At 41.0% G+C, this 19,696-nt stretch overlaps 1 protein-coding gene across 1 annotated transcript in view; it reads right to left on the reverse strand.

The window, feature by feature from the left end:
* LOC124616098 (alpha-catulin) overlaps positions 1–19,696 on the reverse strand; it is a 185,853-nt gene that overhangs the window by 34,788 nt on the left and 131,369 nt on the right. Inside the window, exons 7-8 of the mRNA XM_047144355.1 lie at positions 16,154–16,204; positions 11,109–11,387 (exon numbers count right to left, since the gene is read on the reverse strand). Of these exons, the coding sequence (XP_047000311.1) occupies positions 11,109–11,387; positions 16,154–16,204 (330 nt within the window). The remainder of the gene's footprint in view (positions 1–11,108; positions 11,388–16,153; positions 16,205–19,696) is intronic.

The following is a 19,696-nucleotide window of genomic DNA, read 5'->3' on the forward strand; positions in this document are numbered from 1 at the left end:
GATTTGCTTGGCTGTTTCAAGTGTGTGTGACATTTATGTTCAGTACACCAATGGTCCTTATGGTCTGCCCAATATATGAAAGGCCACAACGGTGAGGAAGATGATAGACACACAAACCAAGATCATTCTTTATGGATCCAAGAGTAAAACAACAGCTAAGAGGGCTGCTTTGTGGTGACTCAGTGTGGGCCCTGATATCATTATATTACCTGCAGGCAATGGCGGTGCCACAGCTGTGTTAGATAAGCTGGGTTATGTTCAAAAGATATATGTTTACAATCTGATTCGATGTATTGTAAAATCAGTGCTGATCCAACAAAGAGTATTGAGAGAATGACAAACAACCACCTGAAAAAAAGTTGCTTGCTGCAGCAGACTATCAACAGTTTTACTGTTATGCTACTGTGCCCCTAATATTGTATGGCCTTCTGAAGATTCACAACACAGGCGTGCCTCTTAGGCCTATTGTTAGCACCATTAGTGCTTTGACCTACCGTGCACCGAAACACTTTGTTATTCTGTGAGCCCCTAGCAGGTCGGTGTGTGCATCACATTAAGAACACACCAGATTTCTTACACTGATTACAGGGATTGTGTTGAATGACTCCAGTATTTTAGTAAGTTATGATGTGGTCTCTCTCTTCACTCATGTTCCTCTGTTGGATCCACTATGGTTAGCCGAGTTTAGGTTTCGTGTTGAATTAATGAAACTATTTTGACACTTGTTAACTTACACTTACTTTTTATTCAATGGCCAGTACTATGTCATCGTCACTGAAAACTGTGTGTTTTTCCTGATATCTTGATGATACTTTTGTTGTGTGGCCCCATGAAGTGAGAATTTAAATTATTCTTAGAACATCTGAATTCAATATACTCACTTATTTACTTCACAATGGAAAAGGAAAAGTATGGCTGCCTTTCTTTCCTTGACGTGCCAGTTAACAGGAAGGCTGATGGTATCTCGGGACATGCCATTTTCAGGAAGACTGATAGTTATCACCCTCTGGCGCAGTGTGAAGGGATAACACATACGTCAGTTCACAGGCCCCCTGTAATCTAACAACCTCAAAGTTTGTCAGCTAAGCTAGCTCATCTTGAAGACCTTTCATCAGACTGGTTACTGTGAAGGACAGGTTATATGTGCATTGTGCTATGCACTAATCATGAACTGGCTGCGTGATGATGATGATAACGAAGTGGCACCAAAGTCTGTGGCTTTTTTGCCTCATACAGGGAGTATTTCCAACAGGATTGGAAATATGGAGTAACAAGTGTCTTTCGACCACCATCTAATATTAAGGCCGAAATTAGGATCTGTAAGAGATGATCATGGGTTGCGTAAGGTAGGTGTCTATAGTATTTCTTGCACTTATGGCATGACATTTATTCATCAAACAATCACAACTGTGGAGGACCAGTATATTGACCATAAGCATAACACACACTTACACAGCCAAGCAAATCTCCTATTGCAGAACATTGCCTTGGTACTTGTCATTCTATGGAATATACAACACAGACATTATGGCATGCATTTCCAGATGTTGGGATACTGATATTAAGGAAGCAGTTGAAATTAAAACAGCAAGTGACCTGATAATAAGGTTTTCACTTAAATTCTGCTTGGAATCCTGTTCTCTTGGTGCCACTGACAGCCTCCACATATGACTAAAATTTTGTCAGCTTTCACGAGTGGTCTTTCAATATGATTCTGCTGTAGTAGTCATCAAAGGATTAATACATTGCTCTTTTGATAGCTGTCTCATTCATCATTTCTCTACCTATAGTCCTGCGTTTTTTGTGCAATAGCCACTGTTTCTTTACAGAGACTGTATACTATGGAAAGTGTCTCGCCTCATATACCTATGCAGTATTGGCAACTATAATACTAAGCTTGAGCCACAGTTCCTCTACGTGCTTCTGCATTGAGCTACATGTTTGGAGATCCTCCTTGCGTTGTGACACTAATGTCTCTTTATCTAGTTAACTTACTTACACACACACACACACACACACACACACACACACACACACACACAGTCCTCCCCCCTCCCTCTCTCTCTCTCTCTCTCTCTCTCTCTCTCTCTCTCGGAATTTAGTTTTTGAATAACCTATCCACAGTACCATCTTCATTAAACATCTGCAATGCAACAGAGATGAATTGGAAGCCACATGTAATGCTGTATTATCCAACAAGGCTGTTTGATGATTGGTTTGTACAGCACACTTTTGAGTTCATTGGTCTCTATCACTTAATTTATTAGGCCTACAAGAACAGTGACTGAATTTAGTTACTACCCAATATTTCCATTTCACAATACCACTATTAAAAATAACCTTCAACACCTGTAAAATTGTGAAATATAGATGACATTATTCTTGAACCTGGATGTCCTTGCAGTCATGATCCATTTGATTTTACCCATTTTTCTTCATTGATTCATTCTTACAGAAAATGTGTCTATGGCAATGATAATAGCACTTACATGTGCATGTCCTCAATGCATAGCTCAATGATGTGCAAAATACATTCATTGGCGTGTCTGGGTGGTTTTGGCAAAATAGTATATGTCTAAAAAATTTAATAAATGACCTAGATGCTCTCTTGTTGGTTTGTAACGCCGCAAATGCATATCCTCCTATTTCCATCTATTGTACTATTATTTTTTTTTCCTTGTTTTGTTACCTCAAGATATGACATTTCTGTCTCTTTATATATTGTAATTGTTTTACTGTTTGTATATATATATTTATGCACTTATGTTGATGTATAATTGGTTTGTTGTGTAAAGAGTATTTGTATTTTTACGCTGGGTCTTGCCTAGGGAAAACTGCTATCGAACGATTACGTCGATAGGTCGTGTGAAGAATCAAAGTGTGTAGGATCTTTGGTAGTGTTAACTCTGCCGCGTGGAGCGCGGGCAGAGCAGTGAGGGTCTGGCGGGAGTAGCGAGTGGAGCAGGTGTGTTGTGCGACGCTCCCGCGAGTTGCCGCGCTTTCGGGGTTTGGCAGCATGTAATTGCGCTCGACTCGCGATGATAGTTTCTGACATGGTGTCGCGGACGGGAAGCATTAGCTGGCGCACATCAAGAGCCCGTTTCGCCTGGTGACCGTGTCGAGAAGAAGGCGCGCCAACATCCAGCTTCTGCAACAGCGACGGCCGACAATGAGTGACTGTCGCCACCTCCTCGATCGACGGCTTCGAACCTTCAATCAACCAACAAGGAAGACTGGAAGCACGTAAAGTTTTAGAACTGTATGGCAGACCTCAGCTTTTAATCTTGTTCCATTTGCCTCGCAAAATTACAGCAACTTAGCATGAACCTTTGTTGCTCATTGTCCCAATTGCATTACCAAGCAGGGTCCCTTCCTTTTCCGGAATGAACCCGAGTGTCGTTGAAATTCAGACGCCAGCATTAAAGTAACATCATTTCACTGCTTTAATCTCAAAGGTATTCATAGCTGGCTTCAATATTCAGATTACACAAGCACAAATTAAGAGTGCGAGTTTTGTTATCGTATTTTAGCTTACCTGTGACTGCAGCTCAGCTTGGTACGTACTACATTTTACTATTGTTAATTGTTCAGAATCATTTAATTCAAGATCAAAGTTAAATCTCTTATTTCTAAATTGCGTAGATTCAAGTAGCTTTTGAAACGATTGTTGAGGTAGTCCAAGACTAACTGTATTTTACTGAATTTCGATGTGCTTCAGAAAGAAAGCTCACTATTAACTTCAGTCACTAAATTAACTTTCGATTTTCCGTTTTTATTAATTCTTTTGCTAAATTAAGTCAGGGTGTAGCGAAATTTATTACTTCTGACAAACTTTCAGTTTTCACACTACACGTGTCAACCTTCAGTTGCCACGCTTCTAGTGCTAATTATATGTGTAATAATCTTTCTTTTTCAGTTACTATAGTAATTGTCCTTAGGACTGGCGACCGTGATTTCCCCAAATCTCAAATACCTAATTACCGCTACTTAATTGTTAACGTAACGGCTGCACATTTACCTTCTTTATTAACTTTACCCCTTTTCAAAATTAATTTCCACCAGTTTCATTAGCACATTTCCTTTCATTTAGATGTAACCCTTTCCTCCCTCTTTACCGACAGGTTAACTTCGGTCACGATTGCTTTTCCAAAACTCCCATTAGGTACACGCGGTTTCATTTTTCACTGTCATTAAGGTCGGTAAGTGAGGGGGAGGTTACACGTGGCGACCTGGTGACAGGACAATCTTTGGATTTGAGGTTGTTCTGGACACGAATTTGGCATTGTGCAAATCTCGTAACAAAGTACTGGTTACGTACAGGCCGTTACGTCAGCGAGAATAAGTAGTGGGAGTAATCCTAATTACATTTGAGATTTGTCAGTTATATTGAAAATTATTAAAATGAGTGAAGGCAACAATTGCCAAAATTTGGTAGACTTGGATACGGAACAATCGGTCGAACAGTGGGAAACGCGCACCGCGGTACCCATTGTTCAGGGGCAGGCGGCTAGCATGAAAGACGCGACCGCCGAAACGCAACAAAGAGCAGAAATGGAATTCCAAACTTTAGAAAATGTTTCGGAATCGGAAGCGAAAATCAAATCTGTACCCCTTGATGATGAATACGGGGGAACATGTATAGAGGAACCAGCTACGGAAGTAAAACCGGTAGTCTCCGGGAGTTTAACTGATTTATTGAATGTTTTGATTAATGAAATCAAGAGTCAATCGGCAGAAATTATAGCTCTGTCTGCCAAGCAAGAAGCTCAGTCTGAAAAGATTGAACGAAAGCTAGACAATCAGAACAAAGCTATTAATGTTGTTAACAACAATGTTGGAGTTGTTAATACAAAAGTTGATAAAATCAAAGAAGATATTGTTGTAATTAATACCGAAATCGGTAATCTTAAACAGGAAATGATAGGCGTTCAGGCGGAAATTGCGAGCATAAATACTCGTTTTGATTCCGAAATTAGCAGAATCGAGAAAAGTGTAGGAGAAGCAGTTGCTCCGATCATCGAGAATAAGGTGACAGAACAAATTCAATTAGTGAAAAAAGAGGATCAACAGAAGGTGGAAACTTTAAAGGCTTTAGTGTCCGAAGTAGACACTAAAGTGAGGGAGCAGGCTAATACCTGCGAAGAGAAAAAGAGGGAAGTGGAAACGCTTGCGACAACCACTTGCCAAGTAATTACGAGAGTGTCGGAATTAGAAAAGAAACTTGACGAAAAACAGAGCTATGTGCCAATCTGTGCACATAGTTCGGAGTTGTTGACGAAAGAGGAGCGGTTCGACCCCTTGAAAAAAGGCGGTATACACCCGACGGATTTCATTAAAAATTGTGAAAGAGTTTTACCCAGATCATGGACTAATGAGAGAAAAATTAATGCGGTTATTGATGTGTTGGCTGGTGATGCCAAACGTTGGGGCCTAAACCTCAACATTACGAACATGACTTTTGACGAGTTTAAAAATTTGTTTCTGGCTGAATACTGGTCAGAGCAAAAACAGCAAAGTGTCTGGCGCGAATTTGTCATATCGAGGCCTTTCGATGCGAATTCGCGCGGTTCGATGAGGGAGTTTTGTGAGGGCTGGATCCGCAAGTTGGAATATTTGCGTGATCGCCGCACGGAATCCGAAATAGTCTGGGAACTCTACAAAAAGCTTCCAGATGATACAAAACGCTACGTAGGAAGCAATTACAGGACAATAAATGATTTCCTGGAAAGAGTGGAGGACGAGGACAATTGGCGCAATAATCGCGACAGTGGTAGAGGCCGTGGTAACAACAACGGGTACCACAGCAACCACACCAACGATAACCATGGGAATAATGCATACCGCAACCATGGCAGCAACAACAATAATGGTTCGGACCGTAATAACAATCGGTACAATGCAAATAATAACCGGAATGACGGAAACCAGTATCATACTAGCGTGATACGGGCTGCGCAGAATAGTAATAACGCCAGAGGGTGTGATCAGCCGCCTCAGCAGCATCCGGGGAGCTTATCTGCTGGGACGAGACAGGGAAACCATTAGCCACGCCGGTAAGGGGCCGACCGGGCGTGGAGAAATTTTGGCGGCCCAATAACAGGAGAAAACCCAGGTGTCGTCGTTATGAAAATTCCGTATGGAATAATCAACGGCGGGAGAGTGTGCCAGTGTTAGGAGAAAGGAGTGCGCCCACAAGTAGTAGATCAGCTGTAGACACGGCAGTAGGAAGTACATTCACTGTCAGTGAGAACAATTTAAGTAGTGTTCCGGAAATCGATTATAAAGTGGCAGCTGTAATACCCACAGCGGAACTGGAGATTGAGTTTAAGAATGATTCGCAATTGTTGAGAGAAGATCAGATGTCGGATAAAACATCCGTCATCGAGCGAGGGGATGCAGAGAGGGATGAGGTCTGGTTAAGGCAGTTCGGTCGCTTATACGACGAACTAAGAGATTATAGGGGCCTGTACGGGAGAAGTATTTATGGAGAGCGCGGGCAGAATTTGCCGCGTCTCGTCCCACAGGAAGATAGTATTTGTAAAGTGTTGGAAAGTTCTGGCCCTAACCGGCAGACTTTACCAGAAATAGTTGATGTTAATGGGGAGCACGAGCAAGATGCGTCGTGTTTCGTCCCGCAGGAATTGAATGTTGAAGTAGTAACGGAAAGTTCTGGCCCTAACCGGCAGACTTTACCGAAAGTTGTAGTGGTAGAAGTAGCCGACCCATCCGACGCAAACCTCCAGTTTAAATATTGCGAGAGTATTAAGGAGAAAGATTACGAAAATTTTAGTGATAGCCGGACACGATTGGTAGAAAAGCACGTAGATTACAGCGTGTACGAGGTTAGAGCTGACGTTATACGGTCAGACGGTAGCAGTGTGGGTTGCGCAGATCCAGAGGAAGTAATTGCAGATACTACTGGGCACAATTCTCCAGGTAGATTGGCAGATGAGATCAATCTGGCCAAAGAGGAATCAACAAAGGTGACAATTAGTGAATTGATAGCAAAGCAACACTCACTAGTTGACGAGTTACAGGAAAAGGTTTCGGTATTGGAGGCGAAGCTACAGACTAAGCCTCAGGACAAACTTGTTGAAATTAAAACTGTATGTGAACAGAGGCTGAAAAAGCCGCCAGATAAACCGGATTTAGGATCAAAGCCGGATGGTTTTTTCTGGAATGACCTGGATATAGACGAGGATTTACTGTGGGAAAATAAAGAAACAGTCGAGGACAAGTGTAGACAGATAGTAGTGTCTGTTAATATGCACGACCTACAACTAAACGTGTTGATTGACACCGGTGCAGAATTGAGTGCTGTATCTGGGAAAATATTTGAGTTACTGAAAGACAGACCTGGCATCGTAGTTATGCCAGTAACAGGAGTGAAAATTATCGGTGCTACTGGGAAGGCCAGTAAACCGGTCACAAAACAGATTTTTGTCAACTTCGAGATATGTGGGGAACGATTTGAACAAGAGTTTGTCGTCGTGCCAGACTTAACTACGGAAGTAATTATCGGGTTAGATTGGCTATTAAAGTACCGTGCAGTGATTAACTGCGAAAGCAAAATCGTTGACATGTACGTCCCAAGATAAAACAATAGTAGTTAGTTTTGACGAGGCAGGAGACGGTGTGCATAGGCAATACCAGCCTATACACATTGTTAACTGGCCGGATGACATTGACGTAGGAATGAGTTTGAACTGCCATAACATGAGGAATTTCGGCATTGACAAAAGTGTAGAAAGTGAATTGGAAGAGATAATCAAATTCCCTCCACGGATTAACATTAGTATTGGTGTGAAAAAAGATTGTTTGCGAGAAGTAATGAAGCTAAAAGCCGATGCTCGCATACGTCGTCATGACGCTAAAGCGCGTTTTGCTAAGTTTGCAATCGGAGACTTAGTACTTGTAAAAGCTCATGAGAAATCGAGCGAGATAGACCATGAAAACTCTAAATTTAAGTTTGTTTATAATGGACCATATAAAGTCATTGGTATGCCTCACACAAATGCTTACGGAATATTGTAGACTTGAAATTGTACCAACCTAGGATCGATTAATACCACACAATGGGTAATTTGTACAATATGTAAATAGAGAGTGTAAGATTTAAGGTTTGCTAGATTGCCAAGAAGGCAAGGTCATTAAAGAAGTTGTAATTAATAAGTAATTAATTTTGATTAATCAATTTAATTTTAATCAATTTAATCATGATCTAATCAACTGAAAAATCCAAGCTGCTAGTTTAAGTTTTCAGCTGAGTCACAGTAGATTAAGCAATGTAAATATGATTTTGTAACTAGCTGTAAGAATTCATGAATATGTGTTTTACTAGTCACTGCCGATGTACTTAGACGCTGTTTTAAGTTTCAGGCTTGTACATGTGTGATGATGGACAGTGTTGAGTTATCCACTGTGATAGTGTTTATGGACTCCTTGAGATTACTCGGGAGTGAGTTTTTCCGAAAGAATTCAGTGAAACGGACGTTCTGGAAACGCCGTCACAAGGGCGAGTGAGATCAAGCGTGCCGCACACGCGGGCGCAACAATACTGGCGAGGCGAGCCGCTGTCGGCTCTTGTGCCGCTGTTGGCTCTTGGGCCGCTGTCGGCATTCTTTGTACTTGCGAGTACGGAAGGCGGAATTGTTTTTCTTCCTGGACAGCTGAAAGAATTCTACTGTCAATATTTATGTTTTTTTTCGATCTGCTGTATATTATTTTCTTGTTTAGCGTTAAGTGGAATCTCATGACGAGATAATAATTATGAAAAGGTTATATAAAATGTGTATTCTATGTAATTAATAATTAATTTGCGTATTTTGATCTACCTGTTTTTATGACCATGCAGTCTAATTAATTTTGCAAATAGTATTCCATTTCTCATAGTGTTACGAATTTTAATGATTTTGGAATAGCTAAACCATTTTCTATGTTTTCTATGAATTTTAATATGTTGTCAACCTGTTTTATTTTGATCAAGATGACAGAGTGGAATAAGATTAGGAGTGTCTCCACTCAATTATTATGGTCTAAAAAATTGATTTATGGTTAATTAGACGAATGCTAAATTTTGTTGATGTTTTGAGCATATGCATTTCCGCTGTTTCTTTTTTGGGACATTTTCTGAGTCTGTTTACGTTACACGAACATCCTCAGACAATGTGGGGCGCGTGTAACGCCGGAAATGGATATCCTCCTATTTCCATCTATTGTACTATTATTTTTTTTTCCTTGTTTTGTTACCTCAAGATATGACATTTCTGTCTCTTTATATATTGTAATTGTTTTACTGTTTGTATATATATATTTATGCACTTATGTTGATGTATAATTGGTTTGTTGTGTAAAGAGTATTTGTATTTTTACGCTGGGTCTTGCCTAGGGAAAACTGATATCGAACGATTACGTCGATAGGTCGTGTGAAGAATCAAAGTGTGTAGGATCTTTGGTAGTGTTAACTCTGCCGCGTGGAGCGCGGGCAGAGCAGTGAGGGTCTGGCGGGAGTAGCGAGTGGAGCAGGTGTGTTGTGCGACGCTCCCGCGAGTTGCCGCGCTTTCGGGGTTTGGCAGCATGTAATTGCGCTCGACTCGCGATGATAGTTTCTGACATGGTGTCGCGGACGGGAAGCATTAGCTGGCGCACATCAAGAGCCCGTTTCGCCTGGTGACCGTGTCGAGAAGAAGGCGCGCCAACATCCAGCTTCTGCAACAGCGACGGCCGACAATGAGTGACTGTCGCCACCTCCTCGATCGACGGCTTCGAACCTTCAATCAACCAACAAGGAAGACTGGAAGCACGTAAAGTTTTAGAACTGTATGGCAGACCTCAGCTTTTAATCTTGTTCCATTTGCCTCGCAAAATTACAGCAACTTAGCATGAACCTTTGTTGCTCATTGTCCCAATTGCATTACCAAGCAGGGTCCCTTCCTTTTCCGGAATGAACCCGAGTGTCGTTGAAATTCAGACGCCAGCATTAAAGTAACATCATTTCACTGCTTTAATCTCAAAGGTATTCATAGCTGGCTTCAATATTCAGATTACACAAGCACAAATTAAGAGTGCGAGTTTTGTTATCGTATTTTAGCTTACCTGTGACTGCAGCTCAGCTTGGTACGTACTACATTTTACTATTGTTAATTGTTCAGAATCATTTAATTCAAGATCAAAGTTAAATCTCTTATTTCTAAATTGCGTAGATTCAAGTAGCTTTTGAAACGATTGTTGAGGTAGTCCAAGACTAACTGTATTTTACTGAATTTCGATGTGCTTCAGAAAGAAAGCTCACTATTAACTTCAGTCACTAAATTAACTTTCGATTTTCCGTTTTTATTAATTCTTTTGCTAAATTAAGTCAGGGTGTAGCGAAATTTATTACTTCTGACAAACTTTCAGTTTTCACACTACACGTGTCAACCTTCAGTTGCCACGCTTCTAGTGCTAATTATATGTGTAATAATCTTTCTTTTTCAGTTACTATAGTAATTGTCCTTAGGACTGGCGACCGTGATTTCCCCAAATCTCAAATACCTAATTACCGCTACTTAATTGTTAACGTAACGGCTGCACATTTACCTTCTTTATTAACTTTACCCCTTTTCAAAATTAATTTCCACCAGTTTCATTAGCACATTTCCTTTCATTTAGATGTAACCCTTTCCTCCCTCTTTACCGACAGGTTAACTTCGGTGACGATTGCTTTTCCAAAACTCCCATTAGGTACACGCGGTTTCATTTTTCACTGTCATTAAGGTCGGTAAGTGAGGGGGAGGTTACAGGTTGTAATATTCTAATAGATGATTTATACAACAAAATAAAATTAATTAAGAATGAAAAATTTACCTGGTACAGTGAACCATTTTTATTACATGTCTTAAGCATGAGCAGTAACTAAAGCAAATTTTGATATGGAAAATAGGAATTCATAATTTTTTAAAAATTCTATATTTTTTACTATACCTTCATTAACATTTACAGCACATTATTTATAGCCCTTAAACAGTGTTTCCTCATTAGATATTAATCAACATTCGATACATGTCTCAAAAGTTAATGAAAAACATGCAATAACTTACAAAATTAAATTAATTAAAAAAAGTTATTACCTGGTATGAAAACTGTCTTACAACTTTATACAAGCGATTTGCCTCCTCAGCAAAGTATTCTGCCTGTGTAAAGAGGTCTTGTGTTGTCTTTAACGCTCCTTCACCTCTTGTGAACTGATACATGGAAAATGCCATGGAAGACATATTTTTGGCACGCTTCACAATGTCGTTGTTCTCTTCCAGCGCTGATCCACTTTCCTGCCACTTGTCTGTCTCAGCATCCATCTCCGATGATATGAGTTTCATTTCCAAACCAGTTTTTGCTATCTTGGCCTGTTCCTGAAAAATTTAAATGACATTTTAGTATTATGCTTTCCTATGCTATGTACAAATGGAGAACCACACTGAACAGCATCTGCATCATGGATAGCAAAAGCGAGGCTACATTTATCCTACTACACTGAAAGCTGGCATGCTATTGCTAGTCTACATTTCCTGCATTAACTAATGGCTCATGTACATAGTGAGAGAGAAACTGCTCCCTTGAAATAGTACCAGCATGTATATTTGGGAAAATGAATAGCTGTCGATTTCAGGAGACACTACACAAATGATTCTGACAGAAAAAAGGAGAGACAGGCTGAGAGATTTCTGAATATCTAAGCTATTGTGATAATACTGGAATTCAACAATATATGTTTTTAAAATGCCAGCTTCCTCCACTGTAGGTAATGTAATTCTCAAATTGCAATAACACTGGACTTACGACAAGAAATATATTTAATTGACTGTAGAAGAGAGTCCTGCAATCAATGAACTGACCATTGTATAATGGGCAGTCAGTATCTTAATAGCTGAATTTGGATTTTAATCCACTCTTCTTTTATCTGTTTTTAAAAAATTTATATCAGTTTGTTATAACAAGATATGTTACCTAAAATTATGAAGGATAGATTGCTACTCACCATAAAGATGACACATTGAGTTGCAGACAGGCACAATGAAAAGATGGTTACACACTAAACCTTCGGCGAAGCCTGCATGAGAAAAGAGAAACACAGACACATCCACACCAGCAAGCACACCTCTCATATACATGACTGCTATTTCTAGCTACTCAGACCTGAGAAGCCAGAGATAGCAATCATGTGCTTAGCATGTAACAGCCTTTTTATTGTGCCTGTCTGCAATTCAGTGTGTCATCTTTATGGTCAGTAGCAGTCTATTCTTTATGTAATCATTGATATCCCGACCTGGTTGATTGGTTGGTTTAAAAGGGTGGGGGGGTGGGGGGGGGGGGGGGGCAAACTGCTAGGTCATTGACCCTTTGTTCCAATTGAAGTAATTCCACAAGGGTGGGAGTAAAATAATTGAGGCATACAAAACACAGTTGGAAGAAAGGAGAAAACCACAAGAATGACAGAAGGGCAACAAACACTAAAATGGACAAAATCAGACAAGAAAACCACAGAGAGATGCAAGAAACACGTAGAAGAGATCAAAACCAGAGAGCAGGTTACCATGGCTGGCTGACCATGAGAAAAAAAGAAGAAGCCAGCCACTCTGCAGCACATTAAAACCTCCACCCTAAAGACACTAGGGTGGAGGACACACAGGGACAAAGGACATGCGTTAAAACTTAGACCAAATGATAAAACCCACCCTCAAGAATAAAACATAAAACTAAAGCTGCTGTTGGGGCATTGTCGCCCAACACCGAAGGCAGGGTGCTGGGAAAGGTAAAAGTCCGCCGCAGAGCAGCTAAAAGTGGGCAGTCCAGCAAGAGGTGGACGACTGTCATTTGTGAGCCACAGCAACACCAAGGTGGGTCCTTGTGACACAGGGGTAACCAAGCGTTAGCCACGTAAGGCCAATGCAGAGCCAGCAGAGGACAACTGATTCCCTGTGAGAGGATTGCATGGAAGACTTCCACACATTCATAGTGGAGGGACTCCAGCCTCCACCAGGACACTGGTCACCAGACTCGTTCTAAAAGCTCCCGTCGCTAGGCGAATGCCACTGTGCTGCACTGGGTTGAGGAAACGCAACGTTGAGGGTGCCACCGAACTGTAAACCAGACTCCCATAGTCAAGGCAGGATTCAACATGGGATCTGTAGAGCTACAGCAGCTTAGAGCGATCTGCACCCCAGTCAGTGTCGCTCAGGCAGCAGAAGGCATTGGGGTGCTGCCAGCACTTTCGCTTAAGCTGGCGAAGGTGAGGTAATCAAGTCAATCGGGTGTCGAAAACCAGTCCTAAGAATCGATATGTCTCCACTACAGTGAGTGGATCATCATTAAGGTAAAGTTCTGGTTCTGGATGAATGGTGCGATGCCGACAGAAATGCATGACACATGACTTTGCAGCTGAAAACTGGAAGCTGTGGGTTAGAGCCGATGACTGCGCCTTGTGAATGGTTCCCTGTAGGCACCCTCAGTACTGGAGGAGCAGTACAAAATGCAGAAGTCATCCGCATACAGCGAAGGTGAGAGCGACAGCCCTACAGCAGCTGCTAGAGTGTTAATGGTCACTAAAAATAGAGACACACTCAATACAGAGCCCTGCTGGACCCCATTCTCCTGGATATGGGGGGCAATATGGGAAGCACCAACTTGGACATTGAAAGTACGAAGTGACATGAAGTTTTGGATAAAAATTGGGCATGGGACCCAGAGAGCCCACTCATACAATAGGGCAAGGATATGATGTCGCCAGGTCGTGTCATATGTTTTATGTAAGTCAAAAAAGGCGGCAACCAGATGTTGGCATCAGAAAAATGTTGTTCAGACGGCAGACTTGAGGGACACAAGACTATCAGTGATAGAGTGACCCTGTTGGAAGCCGCCCTGACATGGAGCCAGTAAGCCACGTGACTCCAGCACCCAACCTAACCGCCAACACACCATATGTTACAGCAGCTTACAAAGAAAGTTGGTGAGCCGGATGAGCCGGTAGCTATCCACATCAAGTAGGTTTTGACTGAGTTTGAGCACTGGAATGATGGTACCATTTGAGGATGCGAGAGGCTGGGCGGTATGCCAAGCATAGTGCTCAGCAAAACACTCGCCAACTGCGTGTGCATTGGTAGATAACACACCATTGACGTTAATGCCAGGGATGCCTGTTGGGGTCTGCTACAAAAAAGACATCTGATCTACGTCCAGACTTGGGAAGGTGACGTATGGCACCCAATGGTCAATAAGTACCTCTCCCAACACACCTGTTTCCATTGTTTTATAAGCTGGTGAACGCGAGCACGAAGCCGCTTAAAGGCTATTAGGTGCCGTAGGGAAGGGTGGTGCTTATACCACTGTTGAGCTCGATGATTTGGGGTCACATTTATTAGCACTGAAGTTTGACCTTGACCACTTAGAGACTGCTGGTGTTTGACTACCAGCAAGAGATGATGTACTACACTTCATGGCGTGTCATCCACACTGATGCCACCCCATCCAACCAGGTTCCCTTGCCATGGGCATCACTCAGCCACAGCAAAGGCCACCTGGCAGGGTGTCCATTGCTGGGAGTCCCAATGCCCCAGGGTGACGGGCATCTACTCCTTGGCATACATGGTGAGTTAATGGTGCAGGCATCAGCAGAGTGATCCCTGTGAGCTACTACAACCAACAGGGTACATGGTGGCCCCACCACAATGGACTGGCTACCGTGCTGGATATCAGGCTCCAATGAGCTAAGAAGTCCATTATCGTCGGCAGTGCAGAAAGCGATATTGCAAGGAGGATGGAGGAAAACACATGCAGGAGGGTGACCTCGCCCAACAGTTGGAGAATGAATGGCAGTGCAGATCCATGTCAACAAAGGATGCGAGAGGTCTCAGCGCATGATGGACACTATGCACCATGTAAGGCACCCTTCCCCAATTGGCTTGCACTTTCGGAAAATTTTGAAAAATGGAGGTCAAATCCTACAGGGACCATCACATAAAGGCCAAAATGACTGAGACTTCTTTTATTCACCTCTTACAACAGGCACGAATACCTCGGGCCTATTCTAAACCCCAGACCCGCAGGGGGGATTTCCGACCTGGACTTTCCATTATTTTAGCACATGGTTCTATCTTAGTTTTGGACAAGACCATTTATGCTACATTTGTACTTATTATTTTTCAGAACTTTTATATGAGAATGTATTTTACTTCACAGACACAATACTTTGATAATCTTTAGGAGAGACAATCAATGTTAAAGGTGCCCTAAGGTTAAGAAATTACAGAAGAATACAGAGATTTTGATACAAATGAAATTTCACTTACTTGAAAACAGAAACACTGCAATTATTTTCAAATTACACCAGATTCTATTTGGAAGTTTGATAGATAAATCTTAACACTGAGATTCCTGCACAGATATGAAGTACAAAACATTTTCGAGAGACTGAGTAGTGTACATTATTTTTTTGAAATTTTTTTAAAGCGCTATCAGCTACCTCTTGACATTGCTACACCATTATGATGTTCTTGAAATGTAGCAAGTTTAAAATTAATCAATTAATAATCTCAGGCAGCAATGTGCAGATCAGCAGGCACATCCTTCTACAAGCCATAGTTAAGATACCTTTAACACTGTAACTTCAAATGAAAATGATAACATAAAATAAAATCACTGAATTATTGAAACAGTGCTTAGCAAAGACCATAAAGCACCTAGTTATTGCTAAGCTGAAACAGTGATTATTTGTGCAAAAGAAGCTTTGTGCCGATCTGTGACTGCCAGCTGAGAAGACGCCATGGTGCTAACTAGAGCATGGAAGCAACATGCAAATGAAAGGTCAGATATGGAATGTAAGTGAGCTGTTAGCATTAGAAACTACCTGTAAGGCCAGACAAATCTCGAACTGAATACTTTTTCAGTCACCTCGTCTGGTAAGAAATCTGCAAATGTATATTTTTACGAACAGGTTGGTAAGCACAGAAGAAGATGATGGTGGTGATGAGAAATTCTATAAGTACTAATAGTGGTGGTAGTAGTGGCAGTGGTAACATCAGTAGTAGTAGTTGTAGTAGTAGTAGTAATAGTTGTAGTAGTAGCTAGGAAATGGCCAATGAGTGGACCATTTATCCTCTGAACACTATTATAAGTAACTTACCTCTGAATCTAACCTCACAGGTTTTAATGGTTTGCTGGTTGTACCATGTTTCTGCAAACAAATGAAGCACTGTTAGAAGCTGATACAATTTGTCATCACAACAAAAAATGATGTAAAATGTGCACACTATTTACAAAATAGAAAGTGTAATATCATTTAGATATTTCAAAGCAATGCTTCCCACACGGCTGGACACAAACTGCTTCCAGTTAGTTTATAACGTGCAAATTCTCACACAATGGTAAGAAAATACTTAATATCAAATCACAGTTTAAGTTTTCCATAAATAAAAAATTTCTCAATTACCTGTGAGTAAATTCTTATGTTTTAAATTCACAGACATATTATCACAGACAACAAAATGTGGAAACAAATTATAATCTATAGACTATGGAGCTATACACTACAAAAAAATATGGTGCATTGTGCAGACATTCAGCATACCAAATTACAGTATGTGCAGTTACAAATACGTCTATTAAACTGCTGTATCTGCTGATACATGGGAAGGTGTCAATGACTGAATTACTATTTGCTGTTGTCTGAATAGAAGAATCAGACAAAACATTTTAGTCAACAATGAAAGTCTAAGATACTTAAATTATTGTAGTCTCTATGCTGCATGTCAGTTGAAAGTATGACAAGACATAGCAATATTGTTGTGAAGAATGTTACCTCAGGTGATGCTGAAAGTTAGTAAATTCTCTAAGGAGAATGATTTATTGCCTGTTAGTGAACAATTCCTCTCAAATTACCGATCTGAGAACACACATATAACCAATTTACAATTTTATAAAGTGGTAATGATCCTCAATGGGCAGCTGCTCTTCTGTAAAATCTGATAGCAAGAGCACCACTAAAAATGAATGTAACATGTACAAGAAGTAACACAGATAAAGTGAATTTTGGGCACTAACAATGAACTTTACACAAGACATCCTTCTCTCTTCACACACATGACAAAGAGATAATTCTAACTAGACTGATGATTTCAAAATATGCAGGGTTATTAAAAAAACTGAACCCAATTCAATCATTTTATAAAACATATATTACAAACACAAGTCACAAATTTGAAGCTTCCTGGCAGATTGAAATTGTGTGCCAGACTGGGACTCGAAACTGGGATTTTTGTCTTACATGGGTAAGTGCTCTACTGACTGAGCTATCCAAGCATGACTCACAACTTGCCCTCACAGCTTTACTTCAAGCAGTACCTTATCTCTTACTTTCCAAATTCCACAGAAGTTTGTCTCCATAAGATGTGGGACTAGCACTCCTGTAAGAAATGATACTGTGGAGATACAGCTCACCCGCAGCCTGGGTGATTGTTTCCCGAGTGAATTTTCATTCTGCAGTGGAGTGTGTGCTGATTTCAAACTCCCTAGCACTGTGTACCAAATTGGGACTTGAAGCTGGGATCTTTGCCTGATACAGTTATGTGCTCTACCAAGTGAGCTATCCAGGCATGGCTCATGACTTGACCCCATAACTTTGCTTTTGCTAGTACCTCCTCTCTGCAATGTCCTTTCTTCCAGGGGTGCTAGTTCCACAAGTTACACAGGAGAACTTCCCTGAAGTCTGAATGATACAAGATGAGGTGCTGGTGGAAGTAAAGCTGTGAGGGTACCTTGTGACTCATGTTTGGACAGCTCAGTCAGTAGAGGTTTTTGCCCACATAAGGCATAGGTCTTAGGATGGAGTTCTGATCCAGTGCACAGTTTTAACCTTCCAGGATGTTTCAGACCAGTTCACAATCTGCTGCAGAGTGAAAATTCATTCTGGAAACTATCTCCTCAGGCTGTGACTGAGTCAGGTCTCCACAACATTCTTTCTCCCAGGAGTACCAGTCCTGCACATATGCAGGAGAAAATCTGTGAAGATTGGAAGGCATGAGATGGGATGCTGGCAGAAATAAAGCTGTGAGGGTGGGTCACGAGTCATTTTTGAGTAGCTCAGATGGTAGAGCACCTGCTCATGTAAGGTAAAGGTCCCAGGTTAAAGTTCTTGTGTGGCACTGTTTTGATCAGCCAGAAAGATTCAAAACATGCAAACTTTGTTGCTGAGTAAAAGTAATTCTGGAGACATGTTTTAATGTTTAATGCGTCTCCCTCTTGCTGCACAGCAAACATCCAAGTGTTAGCCAAACTCACCTGGTGTGAAGAATCACCTTTCACGTCACCAAGTTCACCACAGCTGTGATTTGATTCCACAAGCTGACCAAAATTGTTGGTAGAGGTGGGACACAAACTGCCTTTTTAAATAAATCCCCAAAAGAAAAAGTCACATGGCATGAGATCAAGAGAACTCAGTAGTCATAAGGTAACTGACAGGTCCTTTTTTTCCCATGTAACTTCTACATACATACTCTGCAAACCAATGTAGTGCATGTCAGAGAGTATCCTGGACTACTACTTGTCATTTCCCTTCCTGTCTCACTTGCAAATAAAGTGAGGGAAAAAAGCTGTCTATATGTCTCCTTATGAGCCCCAATTTCTTGTATCTTATATTTGTTGGCCTTATGTGAAATTTATATTGGTGGCAGTAGAATTGTTCTGCAGTCAGCTTCAAATACCTGTTCTCCAAATTTTCTCAATAGTATTCATCAAAAAGAATGTTGCTCTCTCCAGGGGTTCCCATTTGTATTCCTGAAGTATCTCTGCAACACTTGTGTGTTGTTCTAACTTACCAGTAACAAATCTAGCTGCCCTGAACTGCTTCAATGTCTTTCTTTAATCCAACCTGGTACAGATCCAAAACACTCAAGCAGAACTCAGGAATAGGTCGCACTAGTGTCCTGTATGCAGTCTCCTTTACAGATAAACCAAAGACAACAATTTTCCTATGCTATCACAATCCTCAAAAGAACTTCACCACATCCCCAGCAAACCACAGCAGATAACTACCAACCCTATTTACCTGACCAATTATGTTATAGAAAATAACAGCAGTTCTATCACACTTCTCTGGGGCATTCCTGATGATTTCCTTGCCTCTGACGAACATTTGCCATCAAGGACCAGGTACTGGGTTCAGTTGCTTAAGAAGTTTTTCAGCCTTTCGCATGTCTGGGAACCTATTCCATATGCTCACACCTTCGTTCACAGTCTGCAGTAGGGCACTATATGAAATGCTTTCTGGAAATCTAGGAATATAGAATCTGCTGGTTGCCCTTAATCCATAGTTCATAGTATATCATGTGAGAAAAGGGTAAGCTGAGTCCAGCACAAGCAGTGCTTTCTAAAACTGTGCTGATTTGTGGAGAGAAACTTTTTGACCTCAAGGAAATTTATGATAGTCATTCTTTATGATAGATTTATATAGGTCCAATAATTATGCAGCAAATTAATGTTAAGGACATTGCTCTGCAATTTTGCAGGTTCCTTCTATTACTCCTCTTATATACAGGATTCACCTGCACTTTTTACTAGTCATTTGGCACTCTGTGCTGGACAAGAGATTCACACGCAATCTAAGTGACGGACCAATGTCATAGATTACTCTCTGTAAAATGAAACTGGAATTCCATTTGGAGCTGGCAAC

Source organism: Schistocerca americana, chromosome 5 (assembly GCF_021461395.2).
Source record: "Schistocerca americana isolate TAMUIC-IGC-003095 chromosome 5, iqSchAmer2.1, whole genome shotgun sequence".
Classification (NCBI taxonomy): Eukaryota; Metazoa; Arthropoda; class Insecta; order Orthoptera; family Acrididae; genus Schistocerca; species Schistocerca americana.